This window comes from Sycon ciliatum, chromosome 1 (assembly GCF_964019385.1).
Source record: "Sycon ciliatum chromosome 1, ocSycCili1.1, whole genome shotgun sequence".
NCBI lineage: Eukaryota > Metazoa > Porifera > Calcarea > Leucosolenida > Sycettidae > Sycon > Sycon ciliatum.
In genome coordinates this window covers 17,223,194-17,240,935 of record NC_088643.1, presented here as the reverse complement: position 1 = coordinate 17,240,935, position 17,742 = coordinate 17,223,194, and the positions used below count along the sequence as shown (strand labels likewise).

General features: G+C 48.2%; 1 protein-coding gene across 1 annotated transcript; it reads right to left on the bottom strand.

The window, feature by feature from the left end:
* Positions 1-12,684: 12,684 nt before the first annotated feature.
* LOC135819006 (uncharacterized protein K02A2.6-like) lies at positions 12,685-16,620 on the bottom strand. Its single transcript, XM_065332188.1, has one exon. The coding sequence runs from the start codon at positions 16,618-16,620 to the stop codon at positions 12,685-12,687; it is 3,936 nt and encodes a 1,311-aa protein (XP_065188260.1).
* Positions 16,621-17,742: the final 1,122 nt, after the last annotated feature.

Here is a 17,742-nt window from a genome sequence, read left to right as displayed (position 1 = left end):
TTGAACAACGCAAACTCGCGCCATGTAAAGTTCAATGCAACGACTGACTCCACTATGTCGCAAACATTAAACAGAGCAAACCTGTCTCAATTTGGAAAACGCAAACATTTATTGTCACAAACGTTACCTGTTTTACAGTAACGGCAACGGCCATTTTCTCCATCTGCTTTCAGCTACTTGCGATGCCCAATGCATAAACATTCAGGTAACCAGCGCGGACATTTTCTCCATCTGCTATTCGAGCTACTTGCGATGTCCAAATGCACAAACATTCAGATATCCAGCACGGCCATTTCCCCCATCTGCTACCAGGTAGGTGCGATGTCCAAATGCACGAACATTCAGATAACCAGCACAGCCATTTTCTCCATCTGCTTTCAGCTACTTGCGATGCCCAATGCATAAACATTCAGGTAACCAGCGCGGACATTTTCTCCATCTGCTATCCGAGCTACTTGCGATGTCCAAATGCACAAACATTCAGATATCCAGCACGGCCATTTCCCCCATCTGCTACCAGATAGGTGCGATGTCCAAATGCACGAACATTCAGATAACCAGCACAGCCATTTTCTCCATCTGCTTTCAGCTTCTTCCGATGCCCAATGCGTAAACATTCAGGTAACCAGCGCGGACATTTTCTCCATCTGCTACCAGCTACTTGCGATGTCCAAAAGCACAATTATTCGTCGGGATAACCAGCAAAGCTAAGTTCTCTATCTGCTACCAGTTACTTGCCATGTCCAAATGCATAAACATTCCGATAACTAGCACGGCCATTTTCTCCATCTGCTACCAGCTACTTGCGATGTCCAAATGCACAAACATTCAGATAACTAGCATGGCCATTTTCTCCGTCGGCTACCAGCAACTTGCGATGTATAAATGCACAAATATTCGGATAACCAGCACAGCCATTTTCTCCAATCCACTACCAGCTACTTGCGATGTCCAAATGCATAAACATTCAGATAACCAGCATGGCCATTTTTCCATCTCCTGTCAGCTATTTGCGATGTCTAAATGCACAAACATTCAGATAACCAGCACAGCCATTTTCGCCATCGGCTACCAGCTACTTGCTATGTCCAAATGCACAAGCATTTGGACAACCAGCACAGCCATGTTCTCCATCTGCTGCCAGTTACTTGCGATGCCCAAATGCATAAACATTCAGATAACCAGCACGGCCATTTTCTCCATCTGCGAACAGCTACTTACGATGTCCAAATGCACAAACATTCAGATAACCAGCACGGCCATTTCTCCATCTGCTCTCAGCTACTTGCGATGTGGAAATGGACAAACATTCCGATTACCTGCACGGCCATTTTCCCCTTCTGGTACCAGCTACTTGCGATGTCCAAATGCACAAACATTCAGATAACCAGCACGGCCATTTATTCTATCCGCTACCAGCTACTTGCGATGTCCAAATGCATAAATATTTAGATAACCAGCGCGGCCATTTTCTCCATCTGCTATCCGAGCTACTTGCGATGTCCAAATGCACAAACATTCAGATATCCAGCACGGTCATTTTACCCATCTGCCACCAGCTACTTGCAATGTCCAAATGCATAAACATTCAGATAAGCAGCACAGCCAATTTCTCCGGCCATCTGTTAACAGCTACTTTCGATGCCCAATGCATAAACATTCAGATCACCAGCGCGGACATTTTCTCCATCTGCTATCCGAGCTACTTGCAATGTCCAAATGCACAAACATTCCGATATCCAGCACGGCCATTTCCCCCATCTGCTACCAGCTAATTGCGATGTCCAAATGCATAAACATTCAGATACCCAGCACGGCCATTTTACCCATTTGCTACCAGCTACTTGCGATGACCAAAAGCACGAACATTTAGATTACCAGCGCGGCCATTTTCCCCATCTGGTACCAGCTACTTGCGATGGTCAAATGCACAAACATTCAGATAACCAGCACGGTCATTTACTCAATCCGCTTCCAGCTACTTGCGATGTCCAAATGCATAAACATTCGGATAAGCAGCACGGCCATATTCTCCATCTTCTACCAGCAACTTGCGATGTCCAAATGCACAAACATTCAGATAGCGAAACACGGCCATTTTCTCCATCGGCTACCAGCTACTTGCAATGTCCAAATGCATAAACATCCAGGTAAGCAGCAAGCCTATTTTCTCTATCCTCTACCAGCAACTTGTGATGTCCAAATGCACAAACATTCAGATAACCAGCACGGTCATTTTCTCCATCTGCTACCAGCTACTTGCGATGTCCAAATGCACAAACATTCGGATAACCAGTACAGCCATTTTCTCCATCTGCTACCAGCGATGCCAAATGCACGAAGATTCAGATAAACAGCACAGCAATTCTCTCCATCGGCTACAAGCTACTTGCAATGTCCAAATCCACAAACATTCAGATAACCAGCACGGACATTTTCTCCATCTGCTATCCGACCTACTTGCGATGTCCAAACGCACAAATATTCAGATACAGGTCGTCCGTCGTTGATACATAATCTCTGGGACTTGACAAATGTTATGTATTAACGGGGTTTATGTACTAAACGAAAGTGTACATAACTTGCTTGTATACCAGCATTTTGCACTTTTTTCAACTTTTCTGAGTGTTTCTTGCTGCCATGACTAGGGAGCGAGATATTCTAGATTCCCTCGATATAACATAAAAAATAATTATGTTATAACGGTCACAGTCAGCGAAGATTCTACAGTAACATGATACATGCCCAGCCGCACCTGTACAGTCACTCGAAAAAAACAGGGCTTTGTCGGTTTGTGATGTGCGCTCTGATTTCTGAGATAATTGCGTCCACAAGTAGAAACTAGAACACGACGTGCCTCCACTGGAAGGCCAAAAGACCAACAAATTATGTACTATTGAGGAAGGTGGCATGCGGGTACGGAGAAATGTTATGTACTAACGGGGTTTATGTACTAACGAATTATGTACTAACTGACAAAATTTGTATGGAAGTGACCACGTTTCGTCCGGGACTTGAGATTTCTTATGTACTAACGGGGTTTATGTACTAACGGGGGACGACCTGTATCCAGCACGGCCATTTTCCCAATCTGCTACCAGCTACTTGCGATGTCCAAATGCACGAACATTCAGATTACCAGCACGGCCATTTTCTCCATCTGCTACCCGAGCTACTTGCGATGTCCAAATGCACAAACATTAAGATAGCCAGCACGGCCATTTACTCTATCCGCTACCAGCTACTTGCGATGTCTAAATGCATAAACATTTAGATAACCAGCACGGCCATTTTCTCCATCTGCTACCAGCTACTTGCGATGTCCAAATGCACAAACATTCAGATAACTAGCATGGCCATTTTCTCCGTCGGCTACCAGCTACTTGCGATGTCCAAATGCATAAACATTCAGATAACCAGCATGGTCATTTTTCCCTCTCCTGTCAGCTATTTGCGATGTCTAAATGCACAAACATTCAGATAACCAGCACAGTTTTTTCTCCATCTGCTATCAGCTACTTGCGATGTCCAAACGCACAAACATTCAGATAACCAGCACAGCCATTTTCTCCATCTGCTACCAGCTACTTGCGATATCCAAATCCACTAACACTCAGATAACCAGCACGGCCATTTCCTCCATCTGCTATCAGCCACTTGCGATGTCCAAATGTATAAACATTCAGATAACCAGCACGGCCATTTTCTCCATCGGCTACCCGAGCTTCTTGCCATGTCCAAATGCACAAACATTCAGATAACCAGCACGGCCATTTTCTCCATCTGCTACCAGCTATTTGCGATGTCCAAATGCACTAACATTCAGATAACTAGCACGGCCATTTTCTCCAGCTGCTACCAGCTACTTGCAATATCCAAATGCAGTAACATTCAGATAACCAGCACGACCATTTTCTGCATCTGCTACGAGCTACTTGCGATGTCCAAATGCACGAATATTCAGATAACCAACCGGGAAATTTTCTCCTTCTGCTGCCAGCTACTTGCGATATTCAAATGCACATACATTCAGGCCATTTCCTCCATCTGCTATCAGCCACTTGCGATGTCCAAATGCATAAACATTCAGATAACCAGCACGGCCATTTTCTCCATCTGCTACCCAAGCTACTTGCGATGTCCAAATGCACTAACATTCAGATAACCAGCACGGCCATTTTGTCCATAAGCTACCAGCGACTTGCGATGTCCAAATGCACTAATATTAGGATAACCAGCACGGCCATTTTCTCCATCTGCTACCAGCTACTTGCGATGTCCAAATGCACTAACATTCAGAAAACCAGCGGGGCCTTTTCTCCATCTGCTACCAGCTACTTCCGAGATCCAAATGCACAAAAATTCAGATAGCCAGTACGGCCATTTTTCTATCTGCTACCAGCTTCTTTCGAGGTCGAAATGCACAAATATTCAGATAACCAGCACGGCCATTTTCTCTATCTGCTACCAGCTACTTGCGACGTCCAAATGCACAAACATTCAGATAACCAGCACAGCCATTTTCTCGCTCGCCTACCGGCTACTTGCAATGTCCAAATGCACAAACATTCAGATAACCAGCACAGCCATTTTTCCATCTGCTACCAGCTACTTGCGATGTCCAAATGCACAAAGATTCAGATAACCAGCACGGCAATTCTCTCCATCGGCTACCAGCTGCTTGCGATGTCCAAATGCACAAACATTCAGATAACCACCACGGCCATTTTCTCCATCTGCTACCCGAGCTACTTGCGATATCCAAATGCAGTAACATTCAGATAGCCAGCACGGCCATTTTCTCCATATGCTACGACCTCCTTGCGATGTCCAAATGCACAAACATTCAGATAACCAGCAGGGGAATTTTCTCCATCTGCTACAAGCTACTTGCGATATCCAAATGCACAAACATTCAGATAACCAGCACGGCCATTTCCTCCCTCTGCTATCAGCCACTTGCGATGTTCCAATGCACAAACATTCAGATAACCAGCACGGCCATTTTCTCCATCTGCTACCAGCTACTTCCGATATCCAAACGCACAAAAATTCAGATAGCCAGTACGGCCATTTCTCCATCTGCTACCAGCTTCTTTCGAGGTCCAAATGCACAAACATTCAGATAACCAGCACGGCCATTTTCTCTATCTGCTACCAGCTACTTGCGACGTCCAAATGCACAAACATTCAGATAACCAGCACAGCCATTTTCTCTATCGCCTACAAGCTACTTGCAATGTCAAAATGCACAAACATTCAGATAACCAGCACGGCCATTTTCTCGATGTGCTACCAGATACTTGCAATGTCCAAATACACAAACATTGAGATAGCCAGTACGGCCATTTTTCCATCTGCTACCCGAGCTACTTGTGATGTCCAAATGCACAAAGATTCAGATGACCAGCACGGCAATTCTCTCCATCGGCTACCAGCTACTTGCGATGTCCAAATGCACAAACATTCAGATAACCACCACGGCCATTTTCTCCGTTTGCTACCTGCTACATGCGATGTCCAAATGCACAAACATCCAGATAACCAGCACGCCATTTACTTCATCTGCTACCAGCTCCTTGCGATGTCACAAATGCACTAACATTCAGATAACTAGCACGGCCATTTTCTCCATCTGCTACCAGCTACTTGCGATACCCAAATGCAGTAACATTCAGATAACCAGCACGGCCATTTTCTGCATCTGCTACGAGCTACTTGCGATGTCCAAATGCACAAACATTCAGATAACCAGCAGGGGAATTTTCTCCATCTGGTACCAGCTACTTGCGATATCCAAATGCACAAACATTCAGATAACCAGCACGGCCATTTCCTCCATCTGCTATCAGCCGCTTGCGATGTTCCAATGCATAAACATTCAGATAACCAGCACGGCCATTTTCTCCATCTGCTACCAGCAACTTCCGATATCCAAATGCACAAAAATTCAGATAGCCAGTACGGCCATTTTTCCATCTGCTACCAGCTTCTTTAGAGGTCCAAATGCACAAACATTCAGATAACCAGCACGGCCATTTTCTCTATCTGCTACCAGCTACTTGCGACGTCCAAATGCACAAACATTCAGATAACCAGCACTGCCATTATGCTAGCAGCTACTTGCGATGTCCAAATGCACTAACATTCAGATAACTAGCACGGCCATTTTCTCGATCTGCATAATTGGAGTGATATATTTCTGAACTTCTTTTTCTTATAGTTGTAGTCTTTTAGCTTATTTCCATCATTCCCTGTAGTATTTTGACAAGAAGGGAACGAAAACGTTCAATACTTTGACACATGTCCTAATTGGCTGGTGGTGACTCTTGCGTAGATGCATGCGTAGATAATACACTTTTTGTAATATTTTCTGCCTCCATCCTACTTTCAAATTATTATTTATATTAAGTGTCAAGTAAAGTCGGCGGAATAGCGCGAGCTCCGGTGTGGGGAGCAAACCCTTTTCTTACAAATCATCGCCGAGGTCGCAACCACTACTTCGTACTGTTGTGCCCAGCGCGGGCTTGCGACTCGTTGGTTTGGAGGTGACAGCGTTGCGAATGACCGAGGGTCCTCGACGTCTGTCTCACCGTCCAGGAGCGACACTGACTCACGCTGCTATCTGGTGCTCACGAGGTGTTTGTCGCGCTGAAAACGGAGCGTCTCTGTAAGTTTGTATCCCTGGTGATGGTTGTGCCCGGAGAGCACTATATAAGTGGTGCTCTTCAGGCACAATCTTCCTCAGCCTACTCAAGCTCAACTGATGAGGGGTGAATTCCCCGAAACACTGTGTATTGAGCAGGGAGTGGTGCTTTCTTGCAGGTTTGCCGAGTCGAAGGTTCGATGGACTTCTCGTGTGCTCTGGATGGCAGTCGTGAGTCAGTCAAGTGTCAAGTAAAGTCGGCGGAATAGCGCGAGCTCCGGTGTGGGGAGCAAACCCTTTTATTATTATTATTATTATTATATGAAGTCTGGAGAAAATGTTGAACGGCCTCTGCTGGGATGACGACTACACCATAGCTCAGTGGTTAGAGCATCGCTGGCTACAAGCGAGGGTCCCTGGTTCGAGTCCTGGTGGTGACAGTCAATTTTTTCTTCAGACTTTTCCCGTTTGTCTCTTTCCCTCAAACCAGTTAATTATTGTAAAAGAGAAAAGGACACATGGTTACGAGTTAAGAGTAACTCTCCATCACTGTAACATGATACTATATACAGTCAGAAAGTGCAATAACTAGGCACAAAACTGACTTTTCTCTTTTACATTTATTTATGGCTCAACATCCGAGTTTCAGTTAATTATTATTATTATTATTATTATTATTATTATTATTATTATTATTATTATTCACTAGTTTGAGGGAAAGAGACAAACGGGAAAAGTCTGGAGAAAAAATTGACTGTCACCACCAGGACTCGAACCAGGGACCCTCGCTTGTAGCCAGCGATGCTCTAACCACTGAGCTATGGTGTAGTCGTCATCCCAGCAGAGACTGTTCAACATTTTCTTCAGACTTCATATTATTATTGCCAGCTACTAGCGAGGTCCAAATGCACAAACACTCAGATAACCAACACGGCCATTTTCTCCATCTGCTACCAGCTACTTGCGATCTCCAAATGCATAAACATTCAGATAACCAACACGGCCATTTTCTCCATCTGCTACCAGCTACTTGCGATCTCCAAATGCATAAACATTCAGATAAGGCCAAACTAAAGAAGGTGTGTGGTTCGACTCACCCGACCGACCGTACAATTTCAGCCCGACCGTAACTTTTTTTCGGCGGGCTGTCGTGTGACTGACGTACGTGGACTGAACACGTCCACGTCTACGTGCTGTGCGGCGTGAGTCTGCGGACGCAGGCGGCTCCTTTTGGACTTGGCTTGTAGTTGTACTGCAGTGCAGTGCAGTGAGTGGTACGACTGCTGCCTTGTGCTGGTAGTAGAGTCTACTCGATACGCGTATACCATGGTATACAGTGTATTTACATGTACTAAAAAATATATTAAAAAAAAAAAAATCCGCCCGCCCGCCCGTAAAAAAAATGTCCATGTTAGTCGAACCACACACCTTCTTTAGTTTGGCCTAACCAACACGGCCATTTTCTCCATCTGCTACCAGCTACTTGCAATCTCCAAATGCATAAACATTCAGATAACTAACACAGCCATTTTCTCCATCTGGTACCAGCTACTTGCGATCTCCAAATGCATAAACATTCAGATAACCAACACGGCCATTCTCTCCATCTGCTACCAGCTACTTGCGATATCCAAATGCATAAACATTCAGATAACCAGCACGGCCATTTTCTCAATCTGCTACCAGCTACTGGCGATGTCCAAATGCACAAACATTCGGATAAGCAGCACGGCTATTTTCTCCATCTGCTACCAGCTACTTGCAATGTCCAAATCCACAAACATTCAGATAACCAGCACGGCCATTTTCTCCATCTGCTACCAGCTACTTTCGATGTCCAAATGCACAAACATTCAGATAACCAGCACGTCCATTTTATCCATCTGCTACCTGCTACATGCGATGTCCAAATGCACAAACATCCAGATAACCAGCACGGCCATTTACTTCATCTGCTACCAGCTCCTTGCGATGTCACAAATGCACAAACATTCAGATAACAAGCACGGCCATTTTCTCTATCTGTTACCAGAAACTTGCAATGTCCAAATGCACACAAATTCAGATAGCCAGTACGGCCATTTTTCCATCTGCTACCAGCTACTTTCGAGATCCAAATGCACAAACATTCAGATAACCAGCACGGCTATTTTCTCTATCTGCTACCAGCTACTTGCGCTGTCCATATGCGCAAACATTCAGATAACCCGCACGGCCATTTCCTCCCTCTGCTACCCGACCTACTTGCGATCTCTAAATGCACAAACATTCAGATAACCAGCACGGCCATTTTCTTCATCTGCTACCAGCTACTTGCGATGTCCACATGCACAAACATTCAGATAACCAGCACGGCCATTTTCTTCATCTGCTACCAGCTACTTGCGATGTCCACATGCATAAACATTCAGATAACCAGCACTGCCATTTTCTCCACCTGCTACCAGCTACTTGCGATCTCCAAATGCATGAACATTCAGATAACCAGCACGGCCATTTTCTCCATCTGCTACCAGCTATTTGCGATATCCAAATGCATAAACATTCAGATAACCAGCACGGCCATTTTCTCCATCTGCTACCAGCTACTTGCGACGTCCAAATGCTCAAACACTCAGATAACCAGCACGGCCTTTTTGTCCATCTGCTACCAGCTACTTGCGATGTCCAAAAGCACCAACATTCAGATAACCAGCACGGCCATTTTCTCCATCTGCTACCAGCTACTTGCGATGTCCAAATGCATAAACATTCAGATAACCAGCACGGCCATTTTCTCCATCTGCTACCAGCTACTGGCGATGTCCAAATGCACAAACATTCGGATAAGCAGCACGGCTGTTTTCTCCATCTGCTACCAGCTACTTGCAATGTCCAAATGCACAAACATTCAGATAACCAGCACGGCCATTTTCTCCATCTGCTACCTGCTACTTGCGATATCCAAATGCACAAACACTCAGATAACCAGCACGGCCCTTTTGTCCATCTGCTACCAGCTACTTGCGATGTCCAAATGCACAAACATTCAGATAACCAGCACGGCCATTTTCTCCATCTGCTACCAGCTACTTGCGATGTCCAAATGCATAAAAACATTCAGATAACCAGCCCTGCCAATTTCTCCATCTGCTACCAGCTACTGGCGATGTCCAAATGCACAAACATTCGGATAAGCAGCACGGCTATTTTCTTCATCTGCTACCAGCTACTTGCAATGTCCAAATGCACAAACATTCGGATAACCAGCACGGCCATTTTCTCCATCTGCTACCTGCTACTTGCGATATCCAAATGCACAAACACTCAGATAACCAGCACGGCCATTTTCTCCATCTGCTACCAGCTACTTGCGATATCCAAATGCATAAACATTCAGATAACCAGCACAGCCATTTTCTCCATCTGCTACCAGCTACATGCGATTGCAAAATGCACAAACACTCAGATAACCAGCACGCCCTTTTGTCCGTCTGCTACCAGCTACTTGCGATGTCCAAATGCACAAACATTCAGATAACCAGCACGGCCCTTTTGTCCATCTGCTACCAGCTACTTGCGATGTCCAAATGCATAAACATTCAGATAACCAGCACTGCCATTTTCTCCATCTGCTTCCAGCTACTGGCGATGTCCAAATGCACAAACATTCGGATAAGCAGCACGGCTATTTTCTCCATCTGCTACCAGCTACTTGCAATCTCCAAATGCACAAACATTCAGATAACCAGCACGGCCATTTTCTCCATCTGCTACCTGCTACTTGCGATATCCAAATGCACAAACATTCAGATAACCAGCACGGCCATTTTCTCCAACTGCTACCAGCTACTTGCGATGTCCAAGTGCACAAACATTCAGATAAGCAGGACGGTCATTTTCTCCATTTGCTACCAGCTACTTGCGATGTCCAAATGCACAAACATTCAGATAACTGGCACGTCCATTTTATCCATCTGCTACCTGCTACTTGCGATGTCCAAATGCACAAACATCCAGATAACCAGCACGGCCATTTACTTCATCTGCTACCAACTCCTTGCGATGTTCAAATGCACAAACATTCAGATAACAAGCACGGCCATTTTCTCTATCTTCTACCAGAAACTTGCAATGTCCAAATGCACAAAAATTCAGATAGCCAGTACGGCCATTTTTCCATCTGCTACCAGCTACTTTCGAGGTTCAAATGCACAAACATTCAGATAACCAGCACGGCTATTTTCTCTATGTGCTACCAGCTACTTGCGCTGTCCATATGCGCAAACATTCAGATAACCGGCACGGCCATTTCCTCCCTCTGCTACCCGAGCTACTTGCGATCTCCAAATGCACAAACATTCAGATAACCAGCTTGGCCATTTTCTCCATCTGCTTCCCGAGCTACTTGCGATCTCCAAATGCACCAACATTCAGATAACCAGCACGGCCATTTTCTCCATCTGCTACCAGCTACTTGCGATGTCCAAATGCACTAACATTCAGATAACCAGCACGCCAGTTTCTCCATCTGCTACCAGCTACTTGCGATGTCCAAATGCACAAACCTTCATAAAACCAGCACGGCCATTTTCTCTATCTGCTACCAGATACTTGCAACGTCCAAATGAACAAACATTCAGATAGCCAGTACGGCCATTTTTCCATCTGCTACCAGCTACTTGCGATGTCCAAATGCACAAACACTCAGATAGCCAGCACGGCCATTTTCTCCATCTGCTACCAGCTACTTGCGATATCCAAATGCACTAACATTGAGAAAACCAGTACGGCCATTTTCTCCATCTGCTACCAGCTACTTGCGATGTCCAAATGCACTAACATTCAGATAACCAGCACGCCAGTTTCTCCATCTGCTACCAGCTACTTGCGATGTCCAAATGCACAAATATTCAGATAAGCAGAACGGTCATTATTTCCATTTGTTACCAAATACTGGGGACGGTCAAATTCACAAATATGCAGATAACCAGCACTGTCGTTTCGTCCACCTGCTACCAGCTACTTACGATCTCAAAATGAACAAACATTCAGATAACCAGCACGGCCATTTCCTCCATCTGCTAACAGCTACTTACGATGTCCAAATGCACAAACATTCAGATAATTAGCACGGCTATTTTCTCCATCTGCTACCAGCTACTTGCGATGTCCAAATGCACAAAAATTCAGATAGCCAATACGGCCATTTTTCCATCTGCTACCGGCTACTTTCGAGGTCCAAATGCACAAACATTCAGATAACCAGCACGGCTATTTTCTCTATGTGCTACCAGCTACTTGCGCTGTCCATATGCGCAAACATTCAGATAACCGGCACGGCCATTTCCTCCCTCTGCTACCCGAGCTACTTGCGATCTCCAAATGCACAAACATTCAGATAGCCAGCTTGGCCATTTTCTCCATCTGCTTCCCGAGCTACTTGCGATCTCCAAATGCACAAACATTCAGATAACCAGCACGGTCATTTTCTCCATCTGCTACCCGCTACTTGCGATGTCCAAATGCACTAACATTCAGATAACCAGCACGCCAGTTTCTCCATCTGCTACCAGCTACTTGCGATGTCCAAATGCACAAACCTTCATAAAACCAGCACGGCCATTTTCTCTATCTGCTACCAGATACTTGCAACGTCCAAATGAACAAACATTCAGATAGCCAGTGTAGTAAACTCCTGAGCTAGGGTTTACCATCTTTATTTACAAGACAAACAACAGAACAGCTAGTAGAAGTCCGAACAAAGAAGTGAAGTGAGTAGAGCTACCCCAAGCCACATAGGCCCGAGTCCCCAAGTACTCGTCCGTGTATGGAAGGATGGAAAGTGTGGCGCGTGCGTGGTACAAAGGGGTGCATTCATGCGGCGTTCATACAGACGTGTGAAAGCAGCACTGCAGAGTTCATGCAGAGGTGTGAAAGCAGCTCTCACGCACAGTTATGAATGCAAGAGAGAGACAGAGAGAAAGCTATGTACAGTTATGAGTATCATTACGCTACATCTCCCCCAACAGGAAGGAGAGCACCTGGGAGCGTAAGAGTCACAAGTCCAGGCGGTCAGGTGGTCGCACGGCACGGCCTGAGCGAGTGGTGTCAACGTCGGCGGTGGCAGCTGCGTCGGGTGCACCTGGTGTCGCCACAGCAGGGTGGCGCTCAACTGGGGTAGCCGCGTCGGATGGCGCGGGAATCGGCAGGATGGGGCCATCGTCTGGGATCCGTTGCGGCAGAGGGCGTAAGTTGCGGACGTTGCGACGCAGGACGGAGCCGGCTGATGTGACGAGGAAGGAGCGCTCACTCAAGCGTTCCTTCACGGTGCCTTCGCGGGCGAGGTCTACCAACCACACCCGATCGCCAGGTCCGAGTGAGGATGGGGCCCGAGCGGCATGATGGTCATCAAACGTGTCTGCCTGGGCGGATTTCCGGGCCACCTCCCGTCGTCGGAACTCGATGAGGTCGGGCCACTCAGGGGCCAGAGCTGATTCAGGTAGTGGCAGGCTAGACTGGATCCTGCGACCCATCAGGAGCTGTGCGGGACTAGGGCCACTCTGGAGGGGCGTGGAGCGGTACGCCAGCAGTGTACTAGGGAGATCCGGGTCTTTCCGCAGCATCTCTTTGATGGTACGAACGGCTCTCTCTGCCATGCCATTGCTCTGGGGGTACCGTGGAGAGGAGGTTCGGTGCTGAATTGAGTGGCGAGCCAGGAAGAGAGCGAACTCGTCACTAGAGAATTGGGGACCGTTGTCGGACACTAGTCCTTCTGGGGTGCCATAGCGAGCGAAGTGCAGGGATAGGGCGGCTATTACTGCATGGGATGTGGTAGACTTGAGCTGATCCACTTCAATGAATCGGGAGAAGTAGTCCACCGTTAGGAGATAATCGTGACCCTCGAAATGAAACAGGTCGACTGCGAGTCGCTGCCAGGGTCGTGCTGGGAGAGCCTGTGGTAGGAGCGGTGCAGCAGGCACGAGCCGCTCCTTGCTGCAGGCTTCGCAGGTCTGGACAACGTCTGCAATCTGGGCGTCGAGGCCAGGCCACCACACTGCCGTTCGAGCTCGGGCGCGGCACTTGGTCACCCCCTGATGACCGTCATGGATGGTACGGAGCACCTCAGGCTGCATGTCACGGGGGATGACGATACGGGTGTTGAAATACACAATGCCATTGGCCACCGATAGGCAAGACCGGGCTGGATAGAATGGCAGCAGTGCAGGCGGAACGTCGCGGGCCCGCTCTGGCCAGCCGCTGAGGGTCCGCTGTGCGACGTCGGACACGACGGGGTCTTCTGCTACCGCTGCTCTGATGCGGTCCTGAAACGTGGGAGAGGCATACTCAGCAGACACGGACGCTACCTGGATATCGATGTCATCCAGCAAGTCTTGCATACTGCCTTGAGGGTCTGCTGCACCGGATGGGGAGCGAGACAGGGCGTCGGCCACGACGAGACGTGGACCCGGTACATAGGTCGCGGTGACGCTGAACTGGAGGAGGCGCATCAGCATCCGTTGACAGCGGAGTGGGACATTGTCCAGGTCTCGCGAGTTGATGAGAGGGATCAACGGTTTGTGATCTGTGTGGACTTCAAATGGAAGGCCGCCCCGGATGTACTGTTGGAAATGGTCGCAGGCCCAAGTGACGGCGAGGAGCTCCTTCTCAATTTGAGCATAGCGTTGCTGCGTCTCGTTGAGAGATTTGGAGGCAAACGCGATGGGGCGGAGGTCGTCTCCGTCACGTTGCCAGAGTGCTGCACCAAGACCATAGCTGCTTGCATCGGCGCTGATGACTACAGGCTGAGACGGGTCAAAGAATGCCAGGTCACTGGCGGCAGCTGCGAGCTCCTTCATCTTGGCAAACGCATCCCGTTGGGCTGCGTCCCAGCACCACACAGTATTGTGGCGCAGCAGAGCCCGAAGTGGCGTCGAGACAGATGCAAGGCCCGGCAGAAACTTGCCGATGTAGTTGAATAGTCCGAGAACCCGTCGCAGACTTGGCACATCAGTTGGCGCGGCGAGGTCCAACAGAGCCGAAATGCGGTCCGGGTCGGGGCGCACACCGTTGTGGCTAATGCTGTGCCCGAGGAACTTGAGGGATGCTCGACCAACTTGGCTCTTGTCAGGGTTTAGAGTGACATTGGCCTGGGCGAGAGCTTGATAGACGGCAGTCAGAGCTGTGTCGTGAGCCTCCTGGCTGGATCCAAAGATCAAGATGTCGTCCATGAATACCACCACTCCTGGGATACCATCCAGGATGCCCATCAGTTTGCGCTGGAAGATCTCCGGTGCTGATGAAATCCCAAAGGGCAAGCGGCGGAACTTGTATCTGCCAAACGGGGTGATGAATGTGGTGAGGTGTTGAGATTCGTCGGCAAGCGGAACCTGCCAGAACCCCTTCTTCGTATCCAGGGTGGAGAACACTGTCGCTCCCGATAGCTTAGCCATCGTTTCCTCAACGGTCGGGAGGACAAATGTCTCACGCTTCACGCCTGTGTTTAGCCTCTTCAGGTCTACGCAAATGCGGACGTCACCGTTTTTCTTCCGAACCGCCACCATTGGTGCACACCACTCCGTCGGTTCTGTGACCGGTGTGATGATCCCGGAATCCACCATGTTCGTCAGCTCCTTCTTCACCTTTTGGAGCAGCGGGAATGGTACACGCCTGGCCACTGGGCAGTGGTACGGGCGAGCATCGGGCAGAAGACGTATCGATACAGGTGGTCCGGTCATACAGCCAAGTGGAGGTGCAGGTGGAGCGGAGACGTTGTGAACTCCTGGCTGCACAAAACCCATACGGAAAGAAGCTTGTCGGCTCAACAGGTTCGCACCCGAGGCGGAGAGGACATGGACATCATGCGGGAAGAGTTGTCCGTTGGTGTCTCTACTTAGGACTGTAAACTTTCCCGCAAGTGTCAGTGGTGTGCCATCGGGTCCCAGGAGTGCAGCTGCTGGCGTCTGGAGCGTGGGGGACGGGACTAGCGTGCTAAACGTGTCCGCGTTCATAACAGACGTGTCCGCGCCAGTGTCCACTTTGAAGAGTACTTCCGTGTTCCCTATCGGAATGAAGCGCATCCAAGGCTCGTCAGGCAGCTGGTCAGTTGAAACGCCTCCCATAAACAGATATGCGCCTGTGCTGATGTCTGCAGTTGGTGTAGGCTGCACTGCATGCACCAACTTCTGGCCTGCTCCTGGTTCACTGGCTAGCCTACTAGGCTTACTCAAGCATACCCTGCTGAAGTGGCCTGTTTTCCCACAAGAGGAGCACTTCTCGGACCGTGCAGGGCACTCACGGCGTGAGTGGGTCGCTGGCCTGCCACACCACCTGCAGGACGCATCATCCGTACCAAACGGCGTAGACCTACGAGTCGAACTAAACTGCTGTGCCCGGCCGCCGCTGTTGGCCTTGGCTGTGCTGATTCCGGCTGCCTGAGGTGGCGCAGACACTTCCAACTGATGGCGCTGCGCAGCTACTTGGCGATGAACCTGCTCGTAGTTTCGAGCGTATGTGGCTGCCTTGGCCAGGTCCGGCTTATCGAGAAGTTGCAGCTCGAGTGTCAACTTACGATCGATGAGGTTAGCCATGAAGCGATCACGGATTCGCTCGTCCCGGGCTCCCGAGAAGTCGCATTTATCTGCGATACGATGCAGACGACGAAGGTATTCGTCAACGGATTCCGATGGCGACTGGATCGCCCGCTCGAACATAGTTCTTTCATGTACCACATTCGACACTGGTTTGAAATACTCGGACATTTTCTTGACCACCTCGTCAAACTTCTCCGCATCGCCGGCGTCATCAAACTTCAGTTGTTTGTGGACTACTGTCGCCTGTGGTCCCATGCTGTAAAGGAGCGTGGCTACCTGGACATCCTCATCGTCCTTGTGCAGTTTAGTAACTTTCCTGTACTGCCGAAAACGATCGAGCCAGTCATCCCAGGCAGAGGGATCGGCGAAGTCAAACTGACATGGTGGCTGAAATCGAGACATACAACTGTTCTACAGTGGATCAATACGGAACTCTCGTATGTAGATCCTGTTCACTGCGCCATGTAGTAAACTCCTGAGCTAGGGTTTACCATCTTTATTTACAAGACAAACAACAGAACAGCTAGTAGAAGTCCGAACAAAGAAGTGAAGTGAGTAGAGCTACCCCAAGCCACATAGGCCCGAGTCCCCAAGTACTCGTCCGTGTATGGAAGGATGGAAAGTGTGGCGCGTGCGTGGTACAAAGGGGTGCATTCATGCGGCGTTCATACAGACGTGTGAAAGCAGCACTGCAGAGTTCATGCAGAGGTGTGAAAGCAGCTCTCACGCACAGTTATGAATGCAAGAGAGAGACAGAGAGAAAGCTATGTACAGTTATGAGTATCATTACGCTACAGCCAGTACGGCCATTTTTCCATCTGCTACCAGCTACTTGCGATGTCCAAATGCACAAACACTCAGATAGCCAGCACGGCCATTTTCTCCATCTGCTACCAGCTACTTGCGATATCCAAATGCACTAACATTGAGAAAACCAGTACGGCCATTTTCTCCATCTGCTACCAGCTACTTGCGATGTCCAAATACACAAATATTCAGATAAGCAGAACGGTCATTATTTCCATTTGTTACCAAATACTGGGGAAAATTCACAAATATTCAGATAACCAGCACTGTCGTTTCGTCCACCGGCTACCAGCTACTTACGATCTCAAAATGAACAAACATTCAGATAACCAGCACGGCCATTTCCTCCATCTCCTAACAGCTACTTACGATGTCCAAATGCACAAACATTCAGATAATTAGCACGGCCATTTTCTCCATCTGCTACCAGCTACTTGCGATGTCCAAATGCACAAAAATTCAGATAGCCAATACGGCCATTTTTCCATCTGCTACCGGCTACTTTCGAGGTCCAAATGTACAAACATACAGATAACCAGCACGGCTATTTTCTCTATGTGCTACCAGCTACTTGCGCTGTCCATATGCGCAAATATTCAGATAACCAGCATGGCCATTTTCTCCATCTGCTACCCGAGCTACTTGCGATCTCCAAATGCACAAACATTCAGATAACCAGCTTGGCCATTTTCTCCATCTGCTACCAGGTACTTGCGA